Source organism: Panthera pardus, unplaced genomic scaffold (genome assembly GCF_024362965.1).
Source record: "Panthera pardus isolate Hobbes unplaced genomic scaffold, ASM2436296v1 HiC_scaffold_7, whole genome shotgun sequence".
NCBI classification, from domain to species: domain Eukaryota; kingdom Metazoa; phylum Chordata; class Mammalia; order Carnivora; family Felidae; genus Panthera; species Panthera pardus.
The window spans coordinates 17,123,829-17,147,624 of record NW_026527002.1 but is presented as its reverse complement, the minus strand read 5'-3'; the positions used below and the strand labels follow the sequence as shown (position 1 = coordinate 17,147,624).

At 33.8% G+C, this 23,796-nt stretch overlaps 1 protein-coding gene and 1 long non-coding RNA gene across 2 annotated transcripts in view; one reads left to right on the top strand and one right to left on the bottom strand.

The window, feature by feature from the left end:
• The window catches only part of MCMDC2 (minichromosome maintenance domain containing 2), a 37,835-nt gene extending 14,310 nt beyond the window's left edge, over nucleotides 1–23,525 (bottom strand). The window contains exons 1-12 of the mRNA XM_019453202.2: nucleotides 23,228–23,525; nucleotides 23,009–23,139; nucleotides 22,879–22,938; nucleotides 20,439–20,634; nucleotides 19,675–19,797; nucleotides 19,449–19,553; nucleotides 16,801–16,926; nucleotides 13,924–14,161; nucleotides 8,754–8,959; nucleotides 5,424–5,590; nucleotides 4,748–4,927; nucleotides 1,827–1,969 (exon numbers count right to left, since the gene is read on the bottom strand). Of these exons, the coding sequence (XP_019308747.1) occupies nucleotides 1,827–1,969; nucleotides 4,748–4,927; nucleotides 5,424–5,590; nucleotides 8,754–8,959; nucleotides 13,924–14,161; nucleotides 16,801–16,926; nucleotides 19,449–19,553; nucleotides 19,675–19,797; nucleotides 20,439–20,634; nucleotides 22,879–22,938; nucleotides 23,009–23,139; nucleotides 23,228–23,321 (1,769 nt within the window). The 5' untranslated portion in view covers nucleotides 23,322–23,525. The remainder of the gene's footprint in view (nucleotides 1–1,826; nucleotides 1,970–4,747; nucleotides 4,928–5,423; nucleotides 5,591–8,753; nucleotides 8,960–13,923; nucleotides 14,162–16,800; nucleotides 16,927–19,448; nucleotides 19,554–19,674; nucleotides 19,798–20,438; nucleotides 20,635–22,878; nucleotides 22,939–23,008; nucleotides 23,140–23,227) is intronic.
• LOC109269306 (uncharacterized) lies at nucleotides 1,717–20,443 on the top strand. The gene is made up of 3 exons (XR_002081014.2): nucleotides 1,717–1,764; nucleotides 2,836–2,956; nucleotides 19,957–20,443. It is a non-coding gene; the product is annotated as an uncharacterized LOC109269306 (long non-coding RNA).
• Nucleotides 23,526–23,796: the final 271 nt, after the last annotated feature.

Genomic DNA, 23,796 nt, shown 5'->3' with positions numbered 1-23,796 from the left:
TATTTTACTCCTGGTCCTAGTTCCTAACCTGTTTGAGATTATACATTAGTTTGTATCAAATGAAATATCGAGAGGGGACTGCTTAAATTATGGTACAGCCACATCAAAGCACACTGTAAAGCAGCTATTAAAACAGAGTAAGGTAATTCCTTATGTTCTGATAGTATTATAATAGGTAAACCATACATAATTCCATTTGTGCAAAAGGAAAATATATCCATATGAATATATAGATATTTATATTTAGATCTTCCTCAACTTAGGAAATATCATAAGTCAAAAATACATTTAATATACCTAACCTACCAAACATAGCTTATCCTAGCCTGCCTTAAACATGCTGAGAACACTTACATCAGCCTTCAAAGCTGATTTTATAATAAAGTGTTGGCTATCTCACATAATTTATTGAATACTGCAATGAAAGTAAAGCACGGAATGGCTGCATGGATACAGCATGGTTATCAGTTTTACCCTTTTAATCTCATGGCTGACTACGAGCTGCAGCCTGCTGTCACTGCCCAGTAAGAGAGTATTGTACTGCATATTGCTAACCCAGGAAAAGATCAAAATTCAAACTTCGAAGTATGATTTCTACTGAATGTGTATCATTTTCACATCATTATTAAGTCAAAAAATCGTAAGTTGGGGGCGCCTGGGTGGCGCAGTCGGTTGAGCGTCCGACTTCAGCCAGGTCACGATCTCGCGGTCCGTGAGTTCGAGCCCCGCGTCAGGCTCTGGGCTGATGGCTCGGAGCCTGGAGCCTGTTTCCGATTCTGTGTCTCCCTCTCTCTGCCCCTCCCCCGTTCATGCTCTGTCTCTCTCTGTCCCCAAAATAAATAAAAAACGTTGAAAAAAAAAATTAAAAAAAAAAAAAAATCGTAAGTTGAACCATCCTAAGTCAGTAAACTGTCTTTCTCTATAATATGTTTAACATATTCATTGACAAATATATAACATATTCAAATAAAATATGTATTTAACATACATCATAAATTTAAATTACACATTTGTACACGTTAGTATTTAGATGGATAATTTTGGGGGGCGCCTATGTGGCTCAGTCAGTTAAGTGTCTGACTCTTGGTTTCGGCTCAGGTCATGATCTCTGGGTTCATGAGATCAAGCCCCGTGTTGGACTCTATGCTGACAGTGCAGAGCCTGCTTGGGATTCTCTGTCTCTCTCTGCTTCTTTCCCACTAGTGTGTTCTCTCCCTCTCTTTCTCTCTCGAAATAAATAAATAAACATTAAAAGAAATAAATGGATAATTTTTGGAAGAATACATAAAAACTGTTAACAGTGACAATCTCTCTAGAGAGTAGGACAGCAATGGGTAGAGTTAGCTGGACACCTTATTTATTACTTTAGACTTTTCTTTTACGGTGTCTATACTTTACTTTTATAATAAAAATTAGCTTTAAAAAACTTTAAGGAACAATAATAGATGTGTCTATTAAAGTATTTTAAAAGTACACAGAATAATATACTTAAAAAGAATTTTTTCTAGGCTCAACTAAAAAATACCTAGAGTGTAAAAAAGCCACGTTAAAAAAAAAATCAATCATTTGTATTTCAAATCAGTGCACTTTACTCAGACACATCTCATACAGAGGTTCAAATAAAAAATAACTTAGTGAAAACATGTATTGGAGGTTCAAATGATGCAACAATAGCGATTGTTAAGTCACCTTAAATTCTTTTGAAACAAGATAAATGAGATATCAACCAACTAGCAATTCAAGAAACAAGTGAAACATAAATAAGTTAATTAAACACATCACTTAAAAGTCAATACTGGCTTTAAAGTTTTATGTTGAATACCTACAAATATTTTAATGCAGATGCTGACAGTTTTGATCCACTTATAGAATCTGTTCTGATTCTGCGACTTGCTAGATAATAGCCATGGATCATTCTTTCTGCCTCCAAACTGAATTCTACATTCAAATTCTTTGCAAAAGCCAGCAGCTAAATTAAAAATGTGAAAAATTTAAGAAATTCAAACTTTGTTATAGAATCTATATTACAAAAATCCAAAGTTTGCATACTTTATTTACATCAAAGTTCGTTAAATATCTGAGGCTGTCCCAAAGTCATTGAACACTTTAAATCATAGTCTTATACTTGTAAATATTATTACAGTTTAGCCAGAATAATCTCTTCCTCCCTCTTAGTGCAGAAATGTTCTGTGCAATGTACTTGAATGACTATCAAGTCTTTGCTTCCAGTGGAAAAAAGGCTCACTCACCTCCTTTCTGTGGGAGAGAGGCTTCCCTCAACAGCTCATTTCCCTTTGAATAGCTTTAATTCTTTGACAATTTATTTCCTTATAACTTTCTCTCATGGGCCCTAGAGCTACTTGTTCTCCTTTTCCTTCCTTTTAAACACAAGTGATCACTAGCAATATGGAAGGCACTGTGTTAACTACTATGAAGGTAGGCCTTGGAGATTCCAATAAGCCTTCAACATAATGATTAGCACTATTTTTTCTGAACTTCCTGCTTTTATTCTTTCTGAGTGATTCTCAGTCCCTTAAATCCTTAATTCAGGGACATCATTTCCAGACTTTTCAACATCCTGGTTGTTTTCTGCTTTTTTCAACTCAGAATCAAAAGGAAAATTTAATCGTAATAAGGTTGCTATTAACTATATTATATTTTAAATATAACTTTTTAAAGGATCTGTATATATCTTCTCTTCTTTATTCTCCTTACACTCCACAGTTGCCTCCAGACCTTCACAATTGGAAATTAATACCATTAATAATATCAGTAGCCATCTCTAGGTTCTACCATATGGAGTCACAGTAATATGCCACCTATCTCTGTCCTCAGGAAAGGACTTGCCCCAGCTACTGGAAGTGCTGTCAGCATTGGTCTTCAGTTGTCAACTTCTTCAGGGAATGCCTCAGGACAGTCTATATCAAATGACTGACTGCAGCGGAAGTGGGGGCGGGTATTGTAAAAAAGTCCCTCTGTTTCTATCCAAAGCAGGACAATTCTGGTGGGTCTCTTTTAAGTCCAGAGATCATTGTGGGGCTATCTTTGGGCCTGCATCGGCAGCTTGACTACCTCCTCTGCCCAATCCTGCTCCTCTTCCCTTCCACAGGTATTGATAGAAGAGCTAGAGGAGCACTCCCTAATAAACAATGGCACACTAAACTCTCAGTCAGCCTCTTGGAGAGCCCAGGCAGTGACACACTCCATCCAATCTGTTTTGTGTAATGGACAGATTTATCTTCTGGAGAAATCATTTTCGGTGTTTCACAAGCCTAGTAAAGTCCAACTGTTCTCTATAGTCCGATGAATCAGCTATAAAATCTTTGGCTGGAGCTTCAAGGCTTATTGTAAATTTGCCAAATTTTAATCCCAATGACTCTACAATAAAATTTTTGCTCCAGTCAGTTATGTCTTCTCATGATTTTCCATGTATATTCATTTCTACTTTTATATCTTTGCTCCTACTTTTAATTCTGTTTAGAATGCCCATCCTTCCTGTCATTTAAATCATACCTTTCCTTAAGGACTAAAGTCTCACCTCCTTGAAGTCTTCCCAATTCTTGCATTCTACTTGATATCTTCCTTCCTGAATTCCTAAAGTACTTATAGTTAGCACCACCCAGCTTAGCACTTAAATTGTCCCTTAATGGTTTCATATATTTTGTTTATATCTCAATTAAATGATAAACTATTTAAAGAAGAAACTTTATTTTTTTGTGAGAATATAAAAGAGCGAAATAGGTTAATATATATAAAATATTCAGTAAATACCTAATTAATAAATTCCAAGGGTTTGTTGTTGTTGTTTTTCAGGGAAAAACTGGGCAAAAATTTCTCTGGGTCATTAATATAGGTAGATATAGATATAGATATAGATATAGATATAGATATAGATATAGATATAGATATAGATATATAGTACCCTAATTCCTAGAGACTACTACTTTTTTCTTATATACTAAAACAAACAAAAAGAGCTACTTTATCATAAATATTGTTCTTTTTCTATTCTACATCAATAAACAATGTTCATAATTCGGTTTTAAGTTCACCTCACTTTTCAACCTTTTACCCATGCAATCTGCCTACAAAGAAGGCAGGTATGAACAAAATTGTTAATGACGCATAGATTCCCACTCCCAATATTCCCTGCCTTTTATCTATCCTATCCAGATACTTTAGTGTGGATAGATTTCTGAATAGTTAATATTAAAAGGGCTTCACTTGTAAATACTTGTATACCTTTAATAGCTGTAAAAATCATTACTGAATTTACATCATCTACTCTCAGGTTCTCTGAACATGCTGCATATTTCCCTGTCAGGACATTGAAATGGGTTAGTGAGTCATGACAGGTATTCTCTAAAGTCAGAGCTCTGAAGGCATTTACATAAAGTAAATCCTTGTGAATAGTCTGTAAAATGTAAATAACTGTATACCTATACAGCCTCTCATCATAATTTTCTATAGAAATATTCTATTGGTTTTCTTTTTATTGAGAAGTTTTAAAGCCATGTGGATAGTGGTGCAAATAATTAACATTTTAATATTTATGTCTTTACACAGTTTTTAATTTAATTATAATCCTTAATATTTTCTATGCAATGTCCTTAAAATATTTAAAAGCTGAAAGGGACTTGGAATAAAATAATTCTAAATAAATAAAATTGGATGCTGAAAGTGAGTTCTATTTAAATTGAGAAACCTTAGCACATGTATTCTTGGTAATCATCTCTTCTACCTCTACCTTTTCAAAATCTTCAGTTGTGAACTTCTTAGAAGCTACATAAAGGAGCTCTTCAGGATTGATGGCTTTCTTTAAAGTGTGTTGCACAGTAGAAATAAGTGGGTAGGAAGAAGATGATTCATTGCAGTTAATCAATAATCCAAACGCTTCTACAAGATTAGCTGGAATCAAACTGCAATCCTACATCAAATGAAAATGTAAAAGGCAAACATGAAACTCTGGCATTTCCACAAACACTTTAGATAATTATAAATTAAATACTGTTTATAATTATTTATATTATTAATATATGTATATTATAATAATATGTTATATACCTATTATTTTTACTTCATTATTTGACATTATTAATTATTATTTAAAGTGTTTCCTGAATAGCATGGGAACTTACTATGACCAATTTTTAATGCTGTTTATTAATTTCTTACACATTATTCACTAAAGCCTACTCTACTGCCTATTCAAATAATAATTTCTAGTAAACAGACACCTGCTTTGCACGACTAAAAAAAATGAAAATTTTCAGACAATTGCACTGTTATTTAGTTCTAGTACCTGATTAAGGATAGAAATGGGTTAATAACAAAACATTAAGAACAACAAAAACATTAAGATCAAAATCTGTGATTAAATTCCATAAACAACATTCTAAAAATAAAAAATACATATACCTTACCATCCGACCAATGAGAGTGTTGGTTTTCTGCATATTTCTCCTTGAAGATGAATCCATATCAACAAAAGACCAAAAACTGCACTGAACTGGAAAAGTCATTTGTTGATTAATATCATCCCCAAACTTCTTTCCTGGGATGTATACTGTGATGCTTCTGCTTTCCACAACTAAGTAAAAAGACATTGCCCATTTGTTATTTAAGTTTATTTTGGTCTATATGTCTATAAATAACTAACAAATATTATTTTTAATAAGAAATACTATTATATAGAATTTTACTGTCTAAATGTGGGACAGTAAAGACACAAGTAAATTTGGTTGTTTTATAAGATATGGCTTAATTGGAGGATCTAATAAAAAGAATAAGGCAAGAGGGGTGCCTCAGTCGGTTAAGCATTTGGCTCTTGATTTTGGCTCAGGTCATACATGATCTCATGGCTCGTGTGTTTGAGCCCCATGGTCGGGCTCTGTACTGGCAGTGCAAAACCTGCTTGGGATTCTCTGTCTTTCTCTCTCTCTGCCTCTCTCCTGCTTGCTCTCTATCTCTCTCTCTCAAAATAAATAAGTAAATATTTATTAGACTTTAAAAAAAAAAAAAACAAGGCAAGAAAAATATTTGAAAGTTTATGTGTCCCATGGCTTGATGAGAACAGCAGTCCAAAGCATGTAGCTAGAATTATGGTCAGTGTCTGGGTAGTATAGGCAGAGGGTTAAGACACTGGTTATATTAGTGCAGGCTTATAAGGGGGGCTGAAATTAAGCAATATTCTTTTATGTGGAAAAAAAAGGATATCTGTATGAGAGTGAAAGAGAATAAGATTGATAGAGAATATAAACTACAATGACAAGGGGAAAATATATCTCAAATTCAACATGCTAAAAACCAAATTCATCATTTTTCCTTCTCAAATGGCTCTGTGTGCATTATTTGTAATTAGAGGAATCACTATCCAACTACTTAAAACCCAAACAAACAAACAAAAATCTAGAAACAACATAGTTTCCTTTTTATCTTTCCTTCATCCCTTATAACCATTAAACCTATGGATTCAATCCTAGGATTCCATATTCCAAATATTTCTCAAATTAAACTTCTCTTTATTCATGATAAGAGAGTCTTTTCTTTATATTTATCTTTCTCTTGGGTCATAAGGTAAATACATATTTAATTCTATAGAAACTGCCAGAGCAGTTTTCAAAATGGTTGCACTATGTTATACTTTCACATACAGTATATAAGAATTCCAGTTTTTCCATATCCTTGGTAACATCTGCTTTCAGTCTTTTTAATTTTTGCCATTCTAGTAGCCAGGGCCAGTTACTTAATTTTTTTTTTTAATGTTTTATTATCCAAAGTTGAGATAGAGGGAGAAAGAGCATGAGCAGGGGAGAGGCTGAGAGAGAGGGAGACACAGAATCTGAAGCAGGCTCCAGGCTCTGAGCTGTCAGCACAGAGCCTGAAGCGGGGCTTGAACTCACAAACCATGAGATCATGCCCTGGGCTGAAATCGGACACTTAACTGACTGAGCCACCCAGGCACCCCCAGGGCCAGTTACTTAATATGTGGGGCCTAGTGTAAACTAAAAATCTGGGCTCCTTAATCAAAAGCAGGGGAAAAGATGCTATTAAGAGTACTAATATAAAAAGCTTTTTCCTTTAAAAATATTTTATTACTTATGAAATGTAATAGGACTGATGTGGAGAATTTAGAACCCTTATGCTTTACTTGTAAGAATATAAAATTGCACAGCCACTGTGGAAAACAGTTTGGTGATTTCTCATAAAGCTACACATAGAATTACCTTATGACCCAGCAATTCCACTTTTAAGTATACACCCAAGAGGTGAAAGTAGGGACTCAAACAGATACTTGGTCTCATGTTCACAGCAACATTATTCACAATAGCCAAAAGGCAGAAACAACCTAAGTTTCTCTCAACTAATGAATGAATTTTTTTAAAAAGTGGTATATACATAAAATGGGATATGATTCAGCAATAAGAAGAAGAGAGATTCTTAAATAGACAAATTCATAAAGACAGAAAGTAGAACAGAGGTTACCAATGGCTGGAGGTACAGGGGAATAGGGTTATTGTTCAATGGGTACAGAGTTTCTGTTAGGGATTATGAAAAATTCTGGAAATGGATAGTGGTATTAATTACATAACATTGTGAATGTACCTAATGCCACTGAATTGTACACTTAAAAATGGTTAAAATGGTAAATTTTATGTTATGTGTATTTCACCATAGAGGGGAACTCCTTCAACTTGAAAAAGAACATCTACAAAAAACCTACAGCTAACTTCATATTTAATGGTAACAAAACTCAAAGCTTTCCTGCTAAGATCAGAAACAAGTCAAGGATGTCTCCTTTCACCACTGTTTTTCAGCATAAGAGTTGAAGTCCTAATTAATACACTAAGACAAGACAAGAAAAGAAATCTGGCCCAATACAAATTCACATGTTAGCACAACTGAGAGAAAAATTAAAACAGTGCATTTTCATATTAAATTCCTTTCTTTATTAATACAGGTAAAATGAGAAGTGCCATTTAATATAATTTCTCAGTTCCTAAAATGTGTACAATATGATCTTAACTGTTAAGTAATTCCTTGACACTGATGAGACTATAAGCTAAACAGGTGATGGAATGCAAGCTGGTACAGCTCCTCTGGAAAACAGTATGTGGAGGTTTCTCAAAAAACTAAAAATAGAACTACCATACGACCCAGCAATTGCACTACTAGGTATTTATCCAAGGGATACAGGTATGCTGTTTCAAAGGGACACATGCACCCCAATGTTTATAGCAGCACTATGAACAATAGCCAAAGGATGGAAAGAGCCCAAATATCCATGGATGGATGAATGGATAAAGAAGATATGGTATATATACTCGGCAATCAAAAAGAATGAAATCTTGCCATTTGCAACTATGTGGATGGAACTGGATGGTGTTATGCTAAGTGAAATTAGTCAGAGAAAGACAAAAATCATATGACTTCACTCATATGAGGACTTTAAGAGACAAAACAGATGAACGTAAGGGAAGGGAAACAAAAATAATATAAAAACAGGGAGGGGGACAAAACATAAGAGACTCATAAATATGGAGAACAAACAGAGGGTTACTGGAGGGGTTTTGGGAGGGGGGGATGGGCTAAATGGGTAAGGGATTAAGGAATCTACTCCTGAAATCATTGTTGCACTATATGCTAACTAATTTGGAAGTAAATTAAAAAAAAAAAAAAAAAGGCCAATTCATCAACAAAATTTTTTTAAAAAGTTAAACAGGTGAAAATTAATTCGAGAAAATATTGTTTACCTGATTGAAGCTGTTCTAGTTTATCTTTTTTGTGTGAAGCCAAGTCTCCTATAAAGCAGATACCACCTTTAGCTAGCAAAGCACTGCCAGCTTGAATGCTAACTGCTCCAGTTCCATACTTATTCCTGGATAGAGTAGGAAAAATTTCAGTAGAGACTGGATGACGTATGCCACGAGGCACAAGTTTTATACTAAAATTCAAAAGCCTAGGAAAAAATAAATTATTCATTACTATCATTTACTATTTGATTTTCAGAAGTCATAATGTATAACAGCTACACAATTAAATTTGATTCAGTGTTTAGTAAGGAACTTTTTCTTTTTTTTTTTCTTTTTTTTTTAATTTTTTTTTAACGTTTGTTTACTTTTGAGACAGAGAGAGATAGAGCATGAATGGGGGAGGATCAGAGAGAGAGAGGGAGACACAGAATCCGAAACAGGCTCCGGGCTCCGAGCCATCAGCCCAGAGCCCAACGCGGGGCTCGAACTCACGAACCGTGAGATCATGACCTGAGCTGAAGTCGGACGCTTAACCGACTGAGCCACCCAGGCGCCCCATGGAACTTTTTCTTTTTTTAAAGACTTTACTTCTAAGTAATCTTTACACCCAACATGGGACTTGAACTCACAACCCCGAGATCAAGAGCTGCATGCTCTACCAACTAAGCCAGCCAGGTACCCCAGCCCTAGTGAACACTTTTGTTAGGGATAAAACCACTTTTGAGACTTGGTCCTTAATTTGGAAAGCTCACAGCCTAGCAAAGGAGACATAAAAAACTAAAACACAATGTGATAAGTACTAAAATAATATCATGAGAGCATCCATATCAGAATATTATTTCTTTCAGGAAGGAAGTTAGAGAAAGGTACAAAGAGATGACATTTGATCTGGGCCTTCCTCTTTACGGATTGCTTTCTCTTGTTTATTCAGAATGTTTGCATTTAGGCTTGCCAATAGCCCATCACGACTATTCCTGCTGCCTATATATCATGGTAACTCTTGATACATCTTCTTGTTTTCTAATTTCTTTGCCAATTGCCTGAGCCTCTTAATTTCTCAAATTTAAATTCTAAGAAAGGATGATGATTATTTTAAGCTTAGCTTTCAAATCTGATGCCACAGAAATCAGCTCATTGGTGAAATCAACTATGATGAATAGACACAGACATATAGTACAAAAGGGTGAAGTAGTATTCCTTAAATGTGGACAGGTTATGTGGGGAAATGGGTTCTACTAACATAAATGGGTTAGAAAAAAGCTTAGGGCAGAAAGCTGTCACCATGAGGCAAAAAGCATCCAAAGTTAGCTATCGAGATACTGTAACTAGTAACTTGTTATATCACCTGCAGGAAATTACTTTCCATCTGGTACCAATGTACTTTAATCACAAACTCCACTTGCCCCCCCAGACCCTTTGCTTCTTACACACACAAATTAATGATTACTGTCTGATTGTTTTCTCCACGTTCATCACATGTGTAAGATCTTGTTTTCTTCACATTCCTCATATGGGTAATATCTTGTGAGCTCAATAAATACAGAGATAAAACCCCTATTTGGGGCTCTTGTCTCCTCCTGGACATTAGCCTCCCTCATATTCAATTTTGCATCCGCTCTCTTGCTGGACAAGAGAGAACTCCAGACTCATAGTCTGCAACAAAGTTGATATAAAGTTTCTAGTGTATATGCCATTCCAAGGAACTGGATGTTGGTTTGTAAAATGGGGGAATGAGATTTAGAAAGAAACTTTTGCAAGCCTGTAGAGCAGTGTTTTTCAACCTTAGCTTACATTAAAATCACCTGGGGAGATTTAAAAAATTCTAATGTCAAGCCCCACCCCAAACCATGAAATTAGAATTCCTGGGGTGGGCCAGTCATAAATATATATATTTTTTACTTCTCCCAGGTAATTCTAATATGCAGGCAGGCTCAGAACCTAGTTATATAGAAAAATGGGCCTCAAACTTGTCTACACATTGGAATCTAATGAGGAACTTTTAAAATACTGATAGAAGGTTATATAATGTAAGGTCAAAATACAAAAATCAATTATATTTCTATATTCACAGAAAATATTTGAAGAATGAAATTAATAAAACACTACCATTTTTAATAGTATCAATATTTTCAAATATTTAGAAATAACTTTAGCAAAATGTATGTATGACCTTTATAAAACATTGCTGAGAGAAATTAAGGGGGATTTAAACAAATGGAGATACACATAGATTAAAATACTCAACATTGTTATGATTTAAATTCTCCCTAAAATTGATTTATAAGTTAAATGCAGTTCCAACAAAAATCTTTAATGGGCTTTTTTGGAGGGTAGGTGAGTAGTATTAACCTCTGGATTCTAAACTTTATAAGAAAATGCAGGATTCTCAACTTTCTAAGAAAATGCAAAGGACCTAAAATAATGAAAAAGAATCTTGAAAATGAAGAATAAAATTGCACCACTTGATTCAAAACTTTACATAGAGCTACAATAATCAAGAATTATGATATTGGCATAATTATAGACAAATGGGTCAAAATAACAGAAAAGAGTTCAAATAGATTTATACCCAGTTCAATTTTAAACCTAGTTTATACCCACTTCAACTGATTTTCAACAATGGTACCAAAGCAGTTCAATGGGGAAGGGAATTCTTCTCAACAAATGGTATGGGAAGACTGGATAAATGCATAGAAAAAAAACATTAACCTTGATTCCTACCTCACACCATATACAAAAATTTATGATGTATAAAAGACAATATAAAAGATAAAACTATAATGCTTCTAGGAGAAAATATAAAAGAGTATCTTCATGACCTTAGGGTAGCCAAAGATTTCTTAGATAGAATCCAGAAAACACTAAACTTAAAAAAAAAAAAAAAATTGAATTTCAACAAAACAAGAAAGTCTGCTCATCAAAGACATTTTTAAGAAAAAAATACTAGTTTTAGATTGAAAGAAAATTTTCATGGCACATATATGTGACAAAGGACATGCATCTAGAACAACCCCACTTAAAAGTGAGCAAAAGACTTGAACAGACACTTCATAAAGGAAGATATATGAGCAGCCAATAAGCACATAGAAAAAAATTCAGATCAGTAGTCATCAGGGAAATGAAAATTACAACCATAATGTGATACCATTTCATATACACCAGAATGGCTAAAGTGAGAAAAGACTGACACCATCAAGATGTTGGTGATGATAGAAACAACTGGAACCTTACGTTGTTAGTAGGAATGTAAAATGGTATAATCACTCTGGAAAACTGTTCGGCAGTTTCTTATAAAGTTAAATATATACCTATCTAATGACAAAGCAATTCCATTCCTAGGTATTTATCAAAGATAATGAAAACATAGATCCACAAAAAGGCCTGTAGAGGAATGTTTACAGCAGATTCATTTATAATAGTCAAAACATGCAAAACCCAATGTCCATCACTAGGAGAATGGATAAACATATTCTGCTATATTTATGTAATAGACTACTACTCATCAATAAAAACAATGAGCTACTGATACACACAACTGGGTCAACCTCACATACATATAGAGTGAAAGAGACTAGTCTCAAGAGAGGCATTGTATGATTCCATTTTTATGAAGTTCAAGAAGAGGAAAATTGACCTTGGTTACAGAAATTATGTATGTAGATAGGAATTGATTGAAGGAACTTTCTGAGGTGATGGAAATGTTCTATATCTTACTGTGGTGGTGGTTATCGCAATATATATACTTATCAAAACTCATTGAATTATATACTTAAGATCTGATTATTTACTGATTATTTAGTTATAAATTTTAACTTAAAATAAAAAACCTCAAATCTCTTGTACTACCCCAAATACCATAGGAAAAGTCAAAGGTTAATGACAAACAGGAAAAGGCACAAAGGCGTTAATTTATAGGAGGTATCACAAATCATTTAGAAATAAGCAATAGAAAAGGTGACAATGGTCAAGGAGGTTTATCGAAAAATAATAAAAGTGTTTAACAAGCTTTTGGGGTGCCTGGGTGGCAGTCAGTTAAGCATCTGACTCTTGAATTCAGCTCAGGTCTTGATCTTAGGGTCATGTCCTGCATTGGGCTCCACAATGGGTGTGAAGCCTACTTAAAAAAAAAAAAAAAGAGTTTACAAGCTCTAAATAATGCTAAAACTTTTTTTTTTTAATTTATTTTTAAGCAATCTCTACACCCAATGTGAGGCTTGAACTCAACCCCAAGATAAAGAGTTGCACACTCCACCAACTGAGCCAGCCAGGTGCCCCACTAAAACTTACTTCTAATTTAAAAAATGCCATTCAAAGTCAAATACCATTTTCCATCCATCAGATTTAAAAGTTTGACCATACCCAGTGTTGGTGAGGCTGTGAGGAAAGAAATATTCTCATGCTCATCAGTGGAGGATTAAATTGGTGCAATCTGTAGCAATTAGTACCACATTTACATTGAAATTTAATTAATTTGCTAAAATTAAATTTTAGCAAAACATCATCTGTCCAACAAACTTAATTTGCATTTTTAAAATTTTAAATTCTCTCTATAAATTTGTTTTTGCTTTACAAATGCATCCAAGGTATGAATACAAGAAGCTTGTTCCTAGCTTTTTGAACATGTGAGTTACTTTAAAAATAGTACTTGCTATGGGGAGCCCCAAAATGCTGAGTAGAAGCTTATTCCAAAGTTAGAGTGATAGTCCCAGAACAGTAATTTTGGTACTTTTCACAGCCTTATTTGGGCACAGTGAATCAGTATTATTGAATGGAATCTTGTAGAAAAATAAGACAATGGTTTGTTGGTTCTTGGGTGGGTGGGAGAGATTACTTTCAAATGAAAATAAAGTACAAAAGCGGAATGTTGAGTTAGGGATTGAGGAAAAGGAAAAGGAAGTCTGTGAAGGATATATTTATTTGTAAAGGTGTGAGTGGGAAAATTGGTTGAAACTTTTGAGTGGTTAAATCCTCAAAATATTGAAAGCAAATATCCAATTTATTAATTCCTGTGTTTAAAGTTTTGAACTCCATTAATAAAAGTTTATTTAAATATTTATACTGCCCAGATAATTCTAAACATTTGTCTTATAATAATGCTCATGGAAAGGATTTATGCAAATAAATGTGTGACCAATTTATAATTTGAAAACATTCATGTCACATATTTTACCTGTCTACAAGTAGAGTATCACTTGTCATGATTAAAATATCCAGGCAATCTTTCAGTTCCTTGTTACGGTCACTTGTCTGTACTAGACTCATCAGCAAACATAGCTTGAGCAAATTGTAAGTCCCAGGAGGAACAATTTGTGATGCAAAGATATTGGCAAGTATCGCTGTAAATTTCCAGCATGAGCTGGAAGTCAAAGAGAGGAGATACCTAAAATTGTCGCTTATTCCTGAAGGAACTGAAAGTAAACATATATTAAAAAGGGTTTTAAAATAAGAAAATGACATTATAGATATCTGATCCCATTTATCAAAAATATTACCAAATTGTAGCTCTTCTAGCGATGCCATATTCAAATTCTTATAATATTAAATTATGATTAAAGGTCACTCTGGTCTCTCAATTTTACCTCAGGGAATGTAATAAAATGAAACAGTTACCCCATGTGTCTACATAAATTGGCTGTGGGGTACAAGCAAATCCCTCATTCTTCTTTTAAGACCTATGTAAACCAAGCCAGATCATGGGGCACCTGTATTGCAGTGTTTGCTTCTATATGTTTGAAATAATATCATCTTTAGTGAGGGCTAACCAGCAGAAGGGGAAATTTTTGAATGTTGCTGTTAAAAGGGATGATTTAGGGTGCCTGGGTGGCTCAGTTGATTAAGTATCCAACTCTTGGTTTTGGCTCAGGTCATGATCTCACAGTTTGCAGAGTTTAAGCCCCGTATTGGGCTCCATGCTGGCAATGCAAAGCCTGCATGGGATATTCTCTCTCTCTCTCTCTCTCTCTCTCTCTCTCTCTTTCTCTTTCTCTCTCTCTTCTCTGCCTTCCCCTGCTCACTCCCTCTCTCAAAACAAATAAATAAAAATACACAAATAAAAAGGAAGATTTATTCTCTACTACTTTGAAAGCACTGCACTGTACTATACTGTAACATTCTAGATCTTGTCTACTCCCTTACTCTGTCCAGCTCCTGAAATGAGCCTTTTAATCCACTTGATCATTGAGAAGAATTGCTATGCATGCATAAGCCAGTTCTTTCTCCTAACTCTTGAGCTGCCATCATAGAGCAATGATTTCTTCTATTCATCCATGGCCATGGACCGAGGGAAGCCTACCTTAGTGTAGCTATTGCCACATTTGGGTGGTTAAATCTGCCTACTTCTGGAATGCAACATGAGAAAGCACACTTTCTCACCTACATATAAGTCCTGTTCTCCTACCAAATCAATAAATCTGGGAATACCTCACAGAAGAAAATATTTTAAATGTCACTAAAATATCTATTGTCCATTAGTGCTTTCTTTGTTCAATATTTTTATTCTTCAAAGAAGCTTTTCTCTTCAAGACAAGCAGAGGTATCTAGAATCTAACTGCATTTATTTTTTATTTTTTAAATTTTTATTTATTTATTTAGATATTTATTTATTTATTTTGACAGAGAGGGCAAGCATGCACATGAGCAGGAGAGAGGCAGAGAGAGAAGGAAAGAGAGAATCCCAAGCAGGTTCCTTGCTGTCAGTACACAGCCTGACTTGGGGCTTGATCTCACGAACTGTGGATCATGACCTGAGCCAAAATCAAAGTTGAACAGTTAACTGACTGAGCCACCCAGGCTCCACTATTTTTTTATCTTAAAGAGAGAAAGAGAACACAAATGAGTGAGACAGGCAGAGGGGGAGAGAGAATCCCAATCAGGCTCCGTGCTATCACCACAGAGCCCAGTGCTGGGTTAGATCCTATGACCCTGGGATCACGGCCTGAGGCAAAATCCTGAGTTGGATGCTCAACCAACTGAGCCACCAGGTGCCCCAGACAGATTTTTATTTATTTATTTATCTATTTATTTATTTATTTACTTACTTACTTATTTACTTATTTACTTACTTTACTTATTTTCCTTGAGAGAGAGGGGAGGGCATACACACATGCATGAGTGTGAGCAGGGGAAGGGCAGAGAGAAAAGGACAGAGAACCTTAAGCAGGTTCCATGCCCAGTGCAGAGCCTGAGGGGCCAGATCTCACAACCATGAGATCATGACCTGAGCCAAAATTGAGAGTTCATGCTTAACCGATTGAGCCATCAGGTGCCCCTAGAATCTACTTGCGTTTAACTCAACTTGGTCCTCTATTATTGCAGACAATTATCTAGTGATTCCTAAATAAATAAATAAATAAACAAACAAATAAATAAATCTAAAATCTAAAATCTAAATCTATTCAAGATTTAACCAGTCCTTCCTGAACATTTAAATATTTATATGCCAAGTTAAAAGAGTAGGTCTGCTCTCCTCTTTTACTTAATGCTTATTTGTGTTGGAGTTGTTAAAGGAAATTACTAGTAATAAAGGTGGTATTTTGGCCCCCATCTGCCTTTCTCTTTTGTCTTATTTCTTGATTGGTTCAGAACTCAGATGAGGAATAGGATGCTATTTTATTGGGTCTTTTTCTCAGACAACAAGTTACTTAACATGGGGGTGGGGTGAAACAAAAGGTGGGGTGAAAAACCTTTTAGTGAATCTCAAACTCCTGACATCTGGACACAATTTTCTCATTGCTAATCATGAAAAAAATCAAAATAAAGTTTAGGCAAAAAAAGGAGTCCTTCCTCTGGGCAAGGGTCTACATTATCACATTTTCTTTCTTTCACAGCCTTTATTATCTGTAATCATCTTATTGATTAGTTTATAGGTTTATTCACTGTCTACCATATGATTAAGAGAAGGAACCTTGATTGTCCTGATTACAACTATATCTCTAGAGCTTAAAAGAGTGCCCAACAATACTTATTTCCTGAAAAAAAATACTTATTTCATAAACACAAGGACTTAAATTTAATTATTTTTTAAATATGATACTAATAATTTCCTTACCTTCTGGATTATAAGAAATGATACTGTTTGCCTCTATACAGACAGCAGTTTGTGAAGTTCTTACACAGGTTGGAATTCCAATAATTTTATACTCATTTCCTATATTCATTTTACTCACAGATTCATCTAAAATTATTAAACACAAAAGAAAACATGTATTCACTAAATGAAACTTGTACGTGATCAAATGGTTCAATGATCTAGAACTAGTAACAATTCAGTAGTTGAGTTAGTTGTATTTACTTTTGTTTAGTATAATACCTATATAGAGTGGCACTAATAATGTAAATTGAGGCAATTTTATTGCTAATAAATTTTGATATTTATAGGCAATGATGAATTAACTTCAAGAAGCATGAGACATAGCAATTAGATAGTCTCCTATAATACAATGAAAGGAAAAACAAGATCATTGTATTTAAGATGAAATATCTTTGCATTAAATGACAATAAATGTTAATAAAAATGATCTTATAAGTAATAATTTAATTTGGGAAGAAAATAATTTTAAAAGGTTTATTTCACCATCTATGATATAGCCAAGGTATGTTACATACATCATCTAATTATAAAATGTTAGATATTATTATTCCACTTTGTATATAAAGAAACTGAGAAATTAAGTGATTTGCAGAAGGCATTTACTAAATGGTAAGTAGCAGAACTGAAATTCACATCTAGGTCTGCTTATCTCCTTGTACTATGCTAGGTTTCCCTTCTCATACCTACAGATTGTGCAAAGCTTTTGCACAAATTCAAAATTTATCTTACAAACATACACTAAAAATCTTGATCCTCCATTAAACGGAAGTTGGGTGGTTATAAAGCTATGAAAAAAAGGACTTATAAGGAGGAACAGGATTAGCTTCTCTCTGTGAAGAAGATCAAACATTGATCTTCTCCATCATTTTTTTTCTCCTCTCTCTCTTAATCTCTCTACTCTTTTGGTGGGGTGGGGGGGGGGAGTTTCAGAGAGCATATTGGTGTACCCTGTAGACTGGAAGGGAAGAATCAGGCTTGAAAATTGGGAAAATAAAAACTGCAAACCAACCAAACAATACAACCAACCAAACAAACCAAACCAAACAACCAACCCAAAAAAAACAAAAACAAAAACAAAAACAAAATCAACTAACTGAAGGATACAGAATGAATTACAAGGGGAAAATAAAAGCAAACAATTTTTCAACTGTTCCATGGAATCATAGAGTTTGGTAGATGTATCCTGAGATCAAGGAAAGGTCACGAGAAAAGCACAGAGATCAGGAAGTCTTGGTATTTCTTCTAATATCAACCTCAAAAGGTCTGTTGTTATTAATTTAATCTCTAAAAATTCATTTAGGTTCCATGGAAAAGTTTATCTAAAGAAAGGGTTTTCTACTAAAATATAAGTTGGATAGCCACTTATATTTATACACTGTATGGTTTGTATATGGTATTTAACAGAATTAAGTAGATAAAAGCATAGACTTTGAAGCTGGAAGGCCTGAATTTGAATCATGGCTCTGCCATGTACTAGCTATATGACTTTGGACAAGTAACTTCTCTGTGCCTCAGTTTCCAAATTGTAAAATTGAGATAACAATAGAACTTACTTGATAGGGTTACAACTAAATGAGTTAAAATATGTAACAGTGCCTGGCACACAGTAACTGCTATATAAAAATGAACCATTATCATCTGGGCTTACATACCTGCTTCATCCTTGTTAGGCCATGGTGGAAAGAGTTCTTGTTTGAGTCTCTACTTTCCTAACTCTTGAGTTTCCTATACACGGTTGACATCTAAGCTCTCTCTTTCCAAATAGTTTAATTCCTCAAATTTCAGCCCAAGAAAGGAGGCTGAGCCTCACCCTCATTTTCACTTGTTCTGGCTTTTCAGTGAGGACTCATCTCTTTCCTGGGTGACTGACACTGATGATTTTCTCCATGGCAGACTCAGTCTACTCACAGGTCTCTACTCATGAAGTTCTCAACAATTAATCATATGTCACTGCTTATTCATTATTTTTAAGTTTATTTATTTATTTTTGAAAGAGAGAGAGAGGGAGGGGTAGAGAAAGAATCTGAAGCAGGCTCCACAATGTCAATGCTGAGCCCAAAGTGGGGCTCAAACTCACAAACTATAAGATCATGATCTGAATCGAAGTCAGATGCTTAACTGACTGAGCCACCCAGGTACCCTCATTCATTTTTAAACAAATATTTATTAAGTTTTTACTATGTGCAGTAAAAAAAAAAATAACAAAAACCAAAAAACTATGTCCTTACCTTCATGAAGTTTACATTCTAAAAGAACCCCAATATTTACCTAAGACACAACACAGAATAATGGGAGGTCTTTACCATAAGTAATTGTGTCCCTGAGACTTAGCACAGTGCCTGGGACATAGAAGGTGCTAATATCTTTTTAAGTAAATAATGTATGAATCAATGAATAATTAATATATTAGCTAAATATGACTCTTGAAAACACTCTTAAAAAGACCTATGATTCTTAAGCTATAGAAGTACCAATTTATAAGTCATAAACAATAGTCATAAAATAGTCATAAACAAACATAAATATAATAAACATAAACAACAGTCATAAATAATAGTCTTACATTTTTTAGCAATTTGCTTTTAGCTCACACAAAACTTACTTACCCCTTAGAAAAATTGTAAGAGATTGAAACCTAAATGGCTGGCTATTGGAATATCCTTGAAAAGCATGAAGTGCCTTTGCTGTGATTATTTCAACTATCTGTTTATCTTAAGGCAAATAGCAAAAAAAAGAATTAGGTATTTGAATACACATTCAATTTAATTTCCACATTAAGATATAAAACACTATTTTAAAACTTATAATTACAAAATGTAAATGCATTTTTACCACCAAGTACTCTAAATTTTCTGTCTTCTTGAAGTGAAGATGAACACAGATTACACAAAAAGTCATTTCTTACTGTTGCAGATTCAGTAGCACCAGGCACATGCACTCTTATATACTCAAATCCTAAAAGTAAACAAAGGAAAGCTAAAATTTACTTTTAGATTTAGCTATCCATTTTCAATCCTTTAAAATTAATCTAATTCAAAGTATAATTAACTCAATTTTGCACGTGGGTTCCTGAGAAGTTCAATTAACATTTATTGCATGGCTCTTTCTTGGCAGGTACTGTGTTAAGGCACTGGTGATATAGATACATAAACACACAGTTTCAAAAGGCAGCAATAAGAAACAGATAATTTCAATATGTGGTCTTCATTTGGACTGTTCAGAGAGAAGAGAGAATGGCATCCAACCCAATGATAAGTGGAGATGAATGGAAAAGATGTCCTGAGAAGGACTGAACTGAAGTTAAGGCAAAGGTCTGAGAGAGGACATTACATGGAGAGGAAACAGCATGAACAAACAGTTATGAAACAATGTGTGAAAACAAGTACTTCAGTAATCCAAGAGCACTGTTAAACTGTGGGAAAAAAGAGGGGAAGACAGAATGTACTTCAAGATCATGCAAAATAAACGTACAAACATAAGACAACAAGTTTTATTCCGTTCTTTCTACTCTATGAATGTTTCATAACTAATGATAAACCTGATTTAGGATTAAACAATAATTGCTTGGTATTTTGATTTTACATTTTTATATCTACCTTTCGACAGAGGGCATGCTTCATCTGAACAAAGAAATCTTGCACCTTGTGTGTACTTGGTTACAGTTGTCATTGCAATCACAATACCTTGCATCATATAAAATCTTTGAGATGCATAATCAAGTGGAAATTCACAAAGATCAAGACTATAACTTCGCAGAGGAGGTAAATGTGTTAACTTCAGCACTATATTAATCTAATAAGAATGGAAAAAATGGTATTAATAAAATTGCAGATCTAATTGCACTTGCATTACATTATATAAGTATATAAGTACAATATATAAGTATTGTATTAAGTACAATATATAAGTATATTTGTGGAGTAAATCAAATAAATGATTTGTTAGTGTTATTAGGAAACAAAATGTAAGCATAAGAAAAAAGATTTAAATATAAAATTAAAGATGCAAAACCCTTAAATCTTACATTTTAATTGGAAATATCATTATGAACTCATTATTTTTATTTAAAACCACACATTTCCTGACTATATCCATTGAAAAGACCTGTAAAAGAATGACAACCCAATAGTAATGAACACTTCTAGTGCCCAGATTGTGATCTCTTAAATACAATTTCTCACCAAAAGGAACCTAAACTGCTTAAGAGAAATGGCTGACTCCAGGTCTGGGGTGGAAAATATACCAGATGGACCTGCTGTATCTCCTTGTGCCAGAAACCAAGGGATTTACAAAAAACTAAAACATGGGATCTGTCAAAAGGACATAAAAGCCAGCTTTAAGGGACTCCCAGTGACCAAAGGTAGGATAAAATAAACATCAAAAGGAATGATAAAGATTCATTGAAATATATCAGATATATTTTAAATATATTAAATACATCACATATATTAATATATCAGATGTCAGATATTTTAAATTCATGAATTTTTCATAATAAAAAAATAAAAAACAAAACCCAAAAAATTACTGGTCATCATTAGAGGCTCACAAAATAATGATTTCAACTCATTATTCTCTGAAAATTTATAAATGGAAAGAATCAATCATTTATTCTGCCTTTCTGGTACAAAGTATATTTCAGGGTAACCAAATAGTCGATGAGAGAAAACTTCTGTTATAGAATAATTTCAGTTAATAAGTTCAGAAAGGTTGCTAAAATTACAAAAACTCACAGTTTTGCAACTTCAATAAAATAATGGATTCTAAGCAATGGTCATCAGTGGCTGCAAAAACTATTAGGTGGAAGTTGATGGGAGACTGTATACTGAAGAGATCAGACTGACATCACCCAAACCTACTAATCAAATGTGGGATTACTAAAAGTGGACAACAGAGAGTGTATTTCTCCTAATGTAACACAATATGAAATACATGACACTAAATATGATGTATTCTTGTCAAAATGAGTTGAATCTGAATTTAAGCAAGTTTTAAGAGCAAATTCCCTTTTTCCAGAAAAATGGGGTATGGGAGAGTAAGTTAAATGACACAAGAACATGGGGCACCTGGGTGGCTCGGTCAGTTGAGCGTTCGACTTTCGCTAAGGTCATGATCTCATGGTTTGTGAGTTTGAGCCCTGCATCAGGCTCTGTACTGACAGCTCAGAGCCTGGAGCCTGCTTCCGATTCTGTGTCTCCCTCTCTATCTGACCCTCCCCTGTTCATGCTCTGTCTCTCTCTGTCTCAAAAATAAATGAACATTAAAATTTAAAAAAAAAAAATTTTTTTTTAAATCCCACAAAACATAATCAGACAAATCCAGATTATGAGACATTGTACAGGACAATTATCTAGGTTTTTCAAAATTCCAATGGTATAAAAAGGAAGGGGGAGGAAATTGCTCTAGATTAAAAAGGATTTAATAAGATATAAAAACCAATTACAATGTGTAGACCTTGTTTTGATCCTGATTTGAACAAATAAATTGTGAAACACTCTTGAGAGCCCAATTGGGTAAATTTAAATATAGACTGGATATTAGATGATACCAAAAAATTATTGTTATTTTGTAAAGGGTCATAGTGGCATTGCGGTTATATAAGAAAAATGTCCACAATTTTTAGAGGTTGATAGTAAAGTATGTAGGTGGGACATAAGGATGTCTGGGATTTCTTTAAAATATTTTGGGGAAAAGATGATGCAGGTATGGCAAAATATTACAAACTATTAGATCTGAATGACATAATATGGAGGTTCACAGTATTATTCTCTTTATTTTAGGGTATGTTTGAAATGTTTTATTATAAAAATATTTAATGTTATAAATGATAATACAGGAAATAAAGATGTGTATTTAAGATGGTCTATTGAATCTGAAAGAAATGTAGTACTTTTTAAAATAAACAAAATATTGTTTATTATTTAAAAATAATAAATAAAATATGAATAAACAAAATTGAATATAAAATATTTATTTATAAGTAACATTCAAACTACTTTACCTTGGTTTTCTTTGTTAAATTCAACGAAAACTTACTTGAGTTTCAGTCTGTAATTGTCCAATTAGTGAAAGAGTCTTAACAGCAACAAAACAGACCTGTAATTTCAAACAAACAAAGTTACCAAAAATGCCATGTGGCATAAAATTATTTCTTTCTTTAACTTACAGATTGAAAAACGTGAGCAGCTTTTAGTGGCTGGTGTAAAATGTAATTTCCAAGTTCAGCATCCAATTCAACAATATCAGAGGGATTTATTAAAATACTGAATCGATAGACCGCATAACTTTGTTTTGAATCTGTAAAAATACAAACATAAAAATGAGGATAGCTGCACATAGGAATTTTAAAGTTTCTAAAATATACAGTCACCTTTACTGAACATACCATTGTAGAACTTGCAATCATCTATAAACTTTTGGAGGCCTCCACTTCTGTCAAGATAGATAAGGGCGGCCTCTTTCATTTTTAGATTTGACATTTTCTCCTACTGAGTCTTCTCTATTACAAACTGATTAAACAACTGCTGGTAAAGAGTACCGATGGTGAAACACATAGAAAAGATGAGAATACCTAGAGATAAAATATATTAGAATTTACACCTCACGATCTCTAATAAAATCTTACACACTGTTATACTTAAAATTGAGAGTGAAATGAAATAAGGTAAAATTCCCAACTTAAAATTCCTATGCAAAAGAAAACAAAGTTTTGCTCTCAATAATATTTTTTATCAACAGTAGTTTATGAGATTCTCTACAAGATTTCAAACTTAAGAACAGGAACCTCAACTGTCTCTTTACAGAGTAAGTGCTCCCAAAATATGGTTGTTGAACTAAATATTAGATGATGATGTCCCCTTGCAGGGGGTGTTTAAAAAATGAAAGTGGTAAAAGTTGTTACAAAAAGTCAACCTAAGTAAAGTGTAGTTAAACTAGAAAATCTGAAAACTTAGT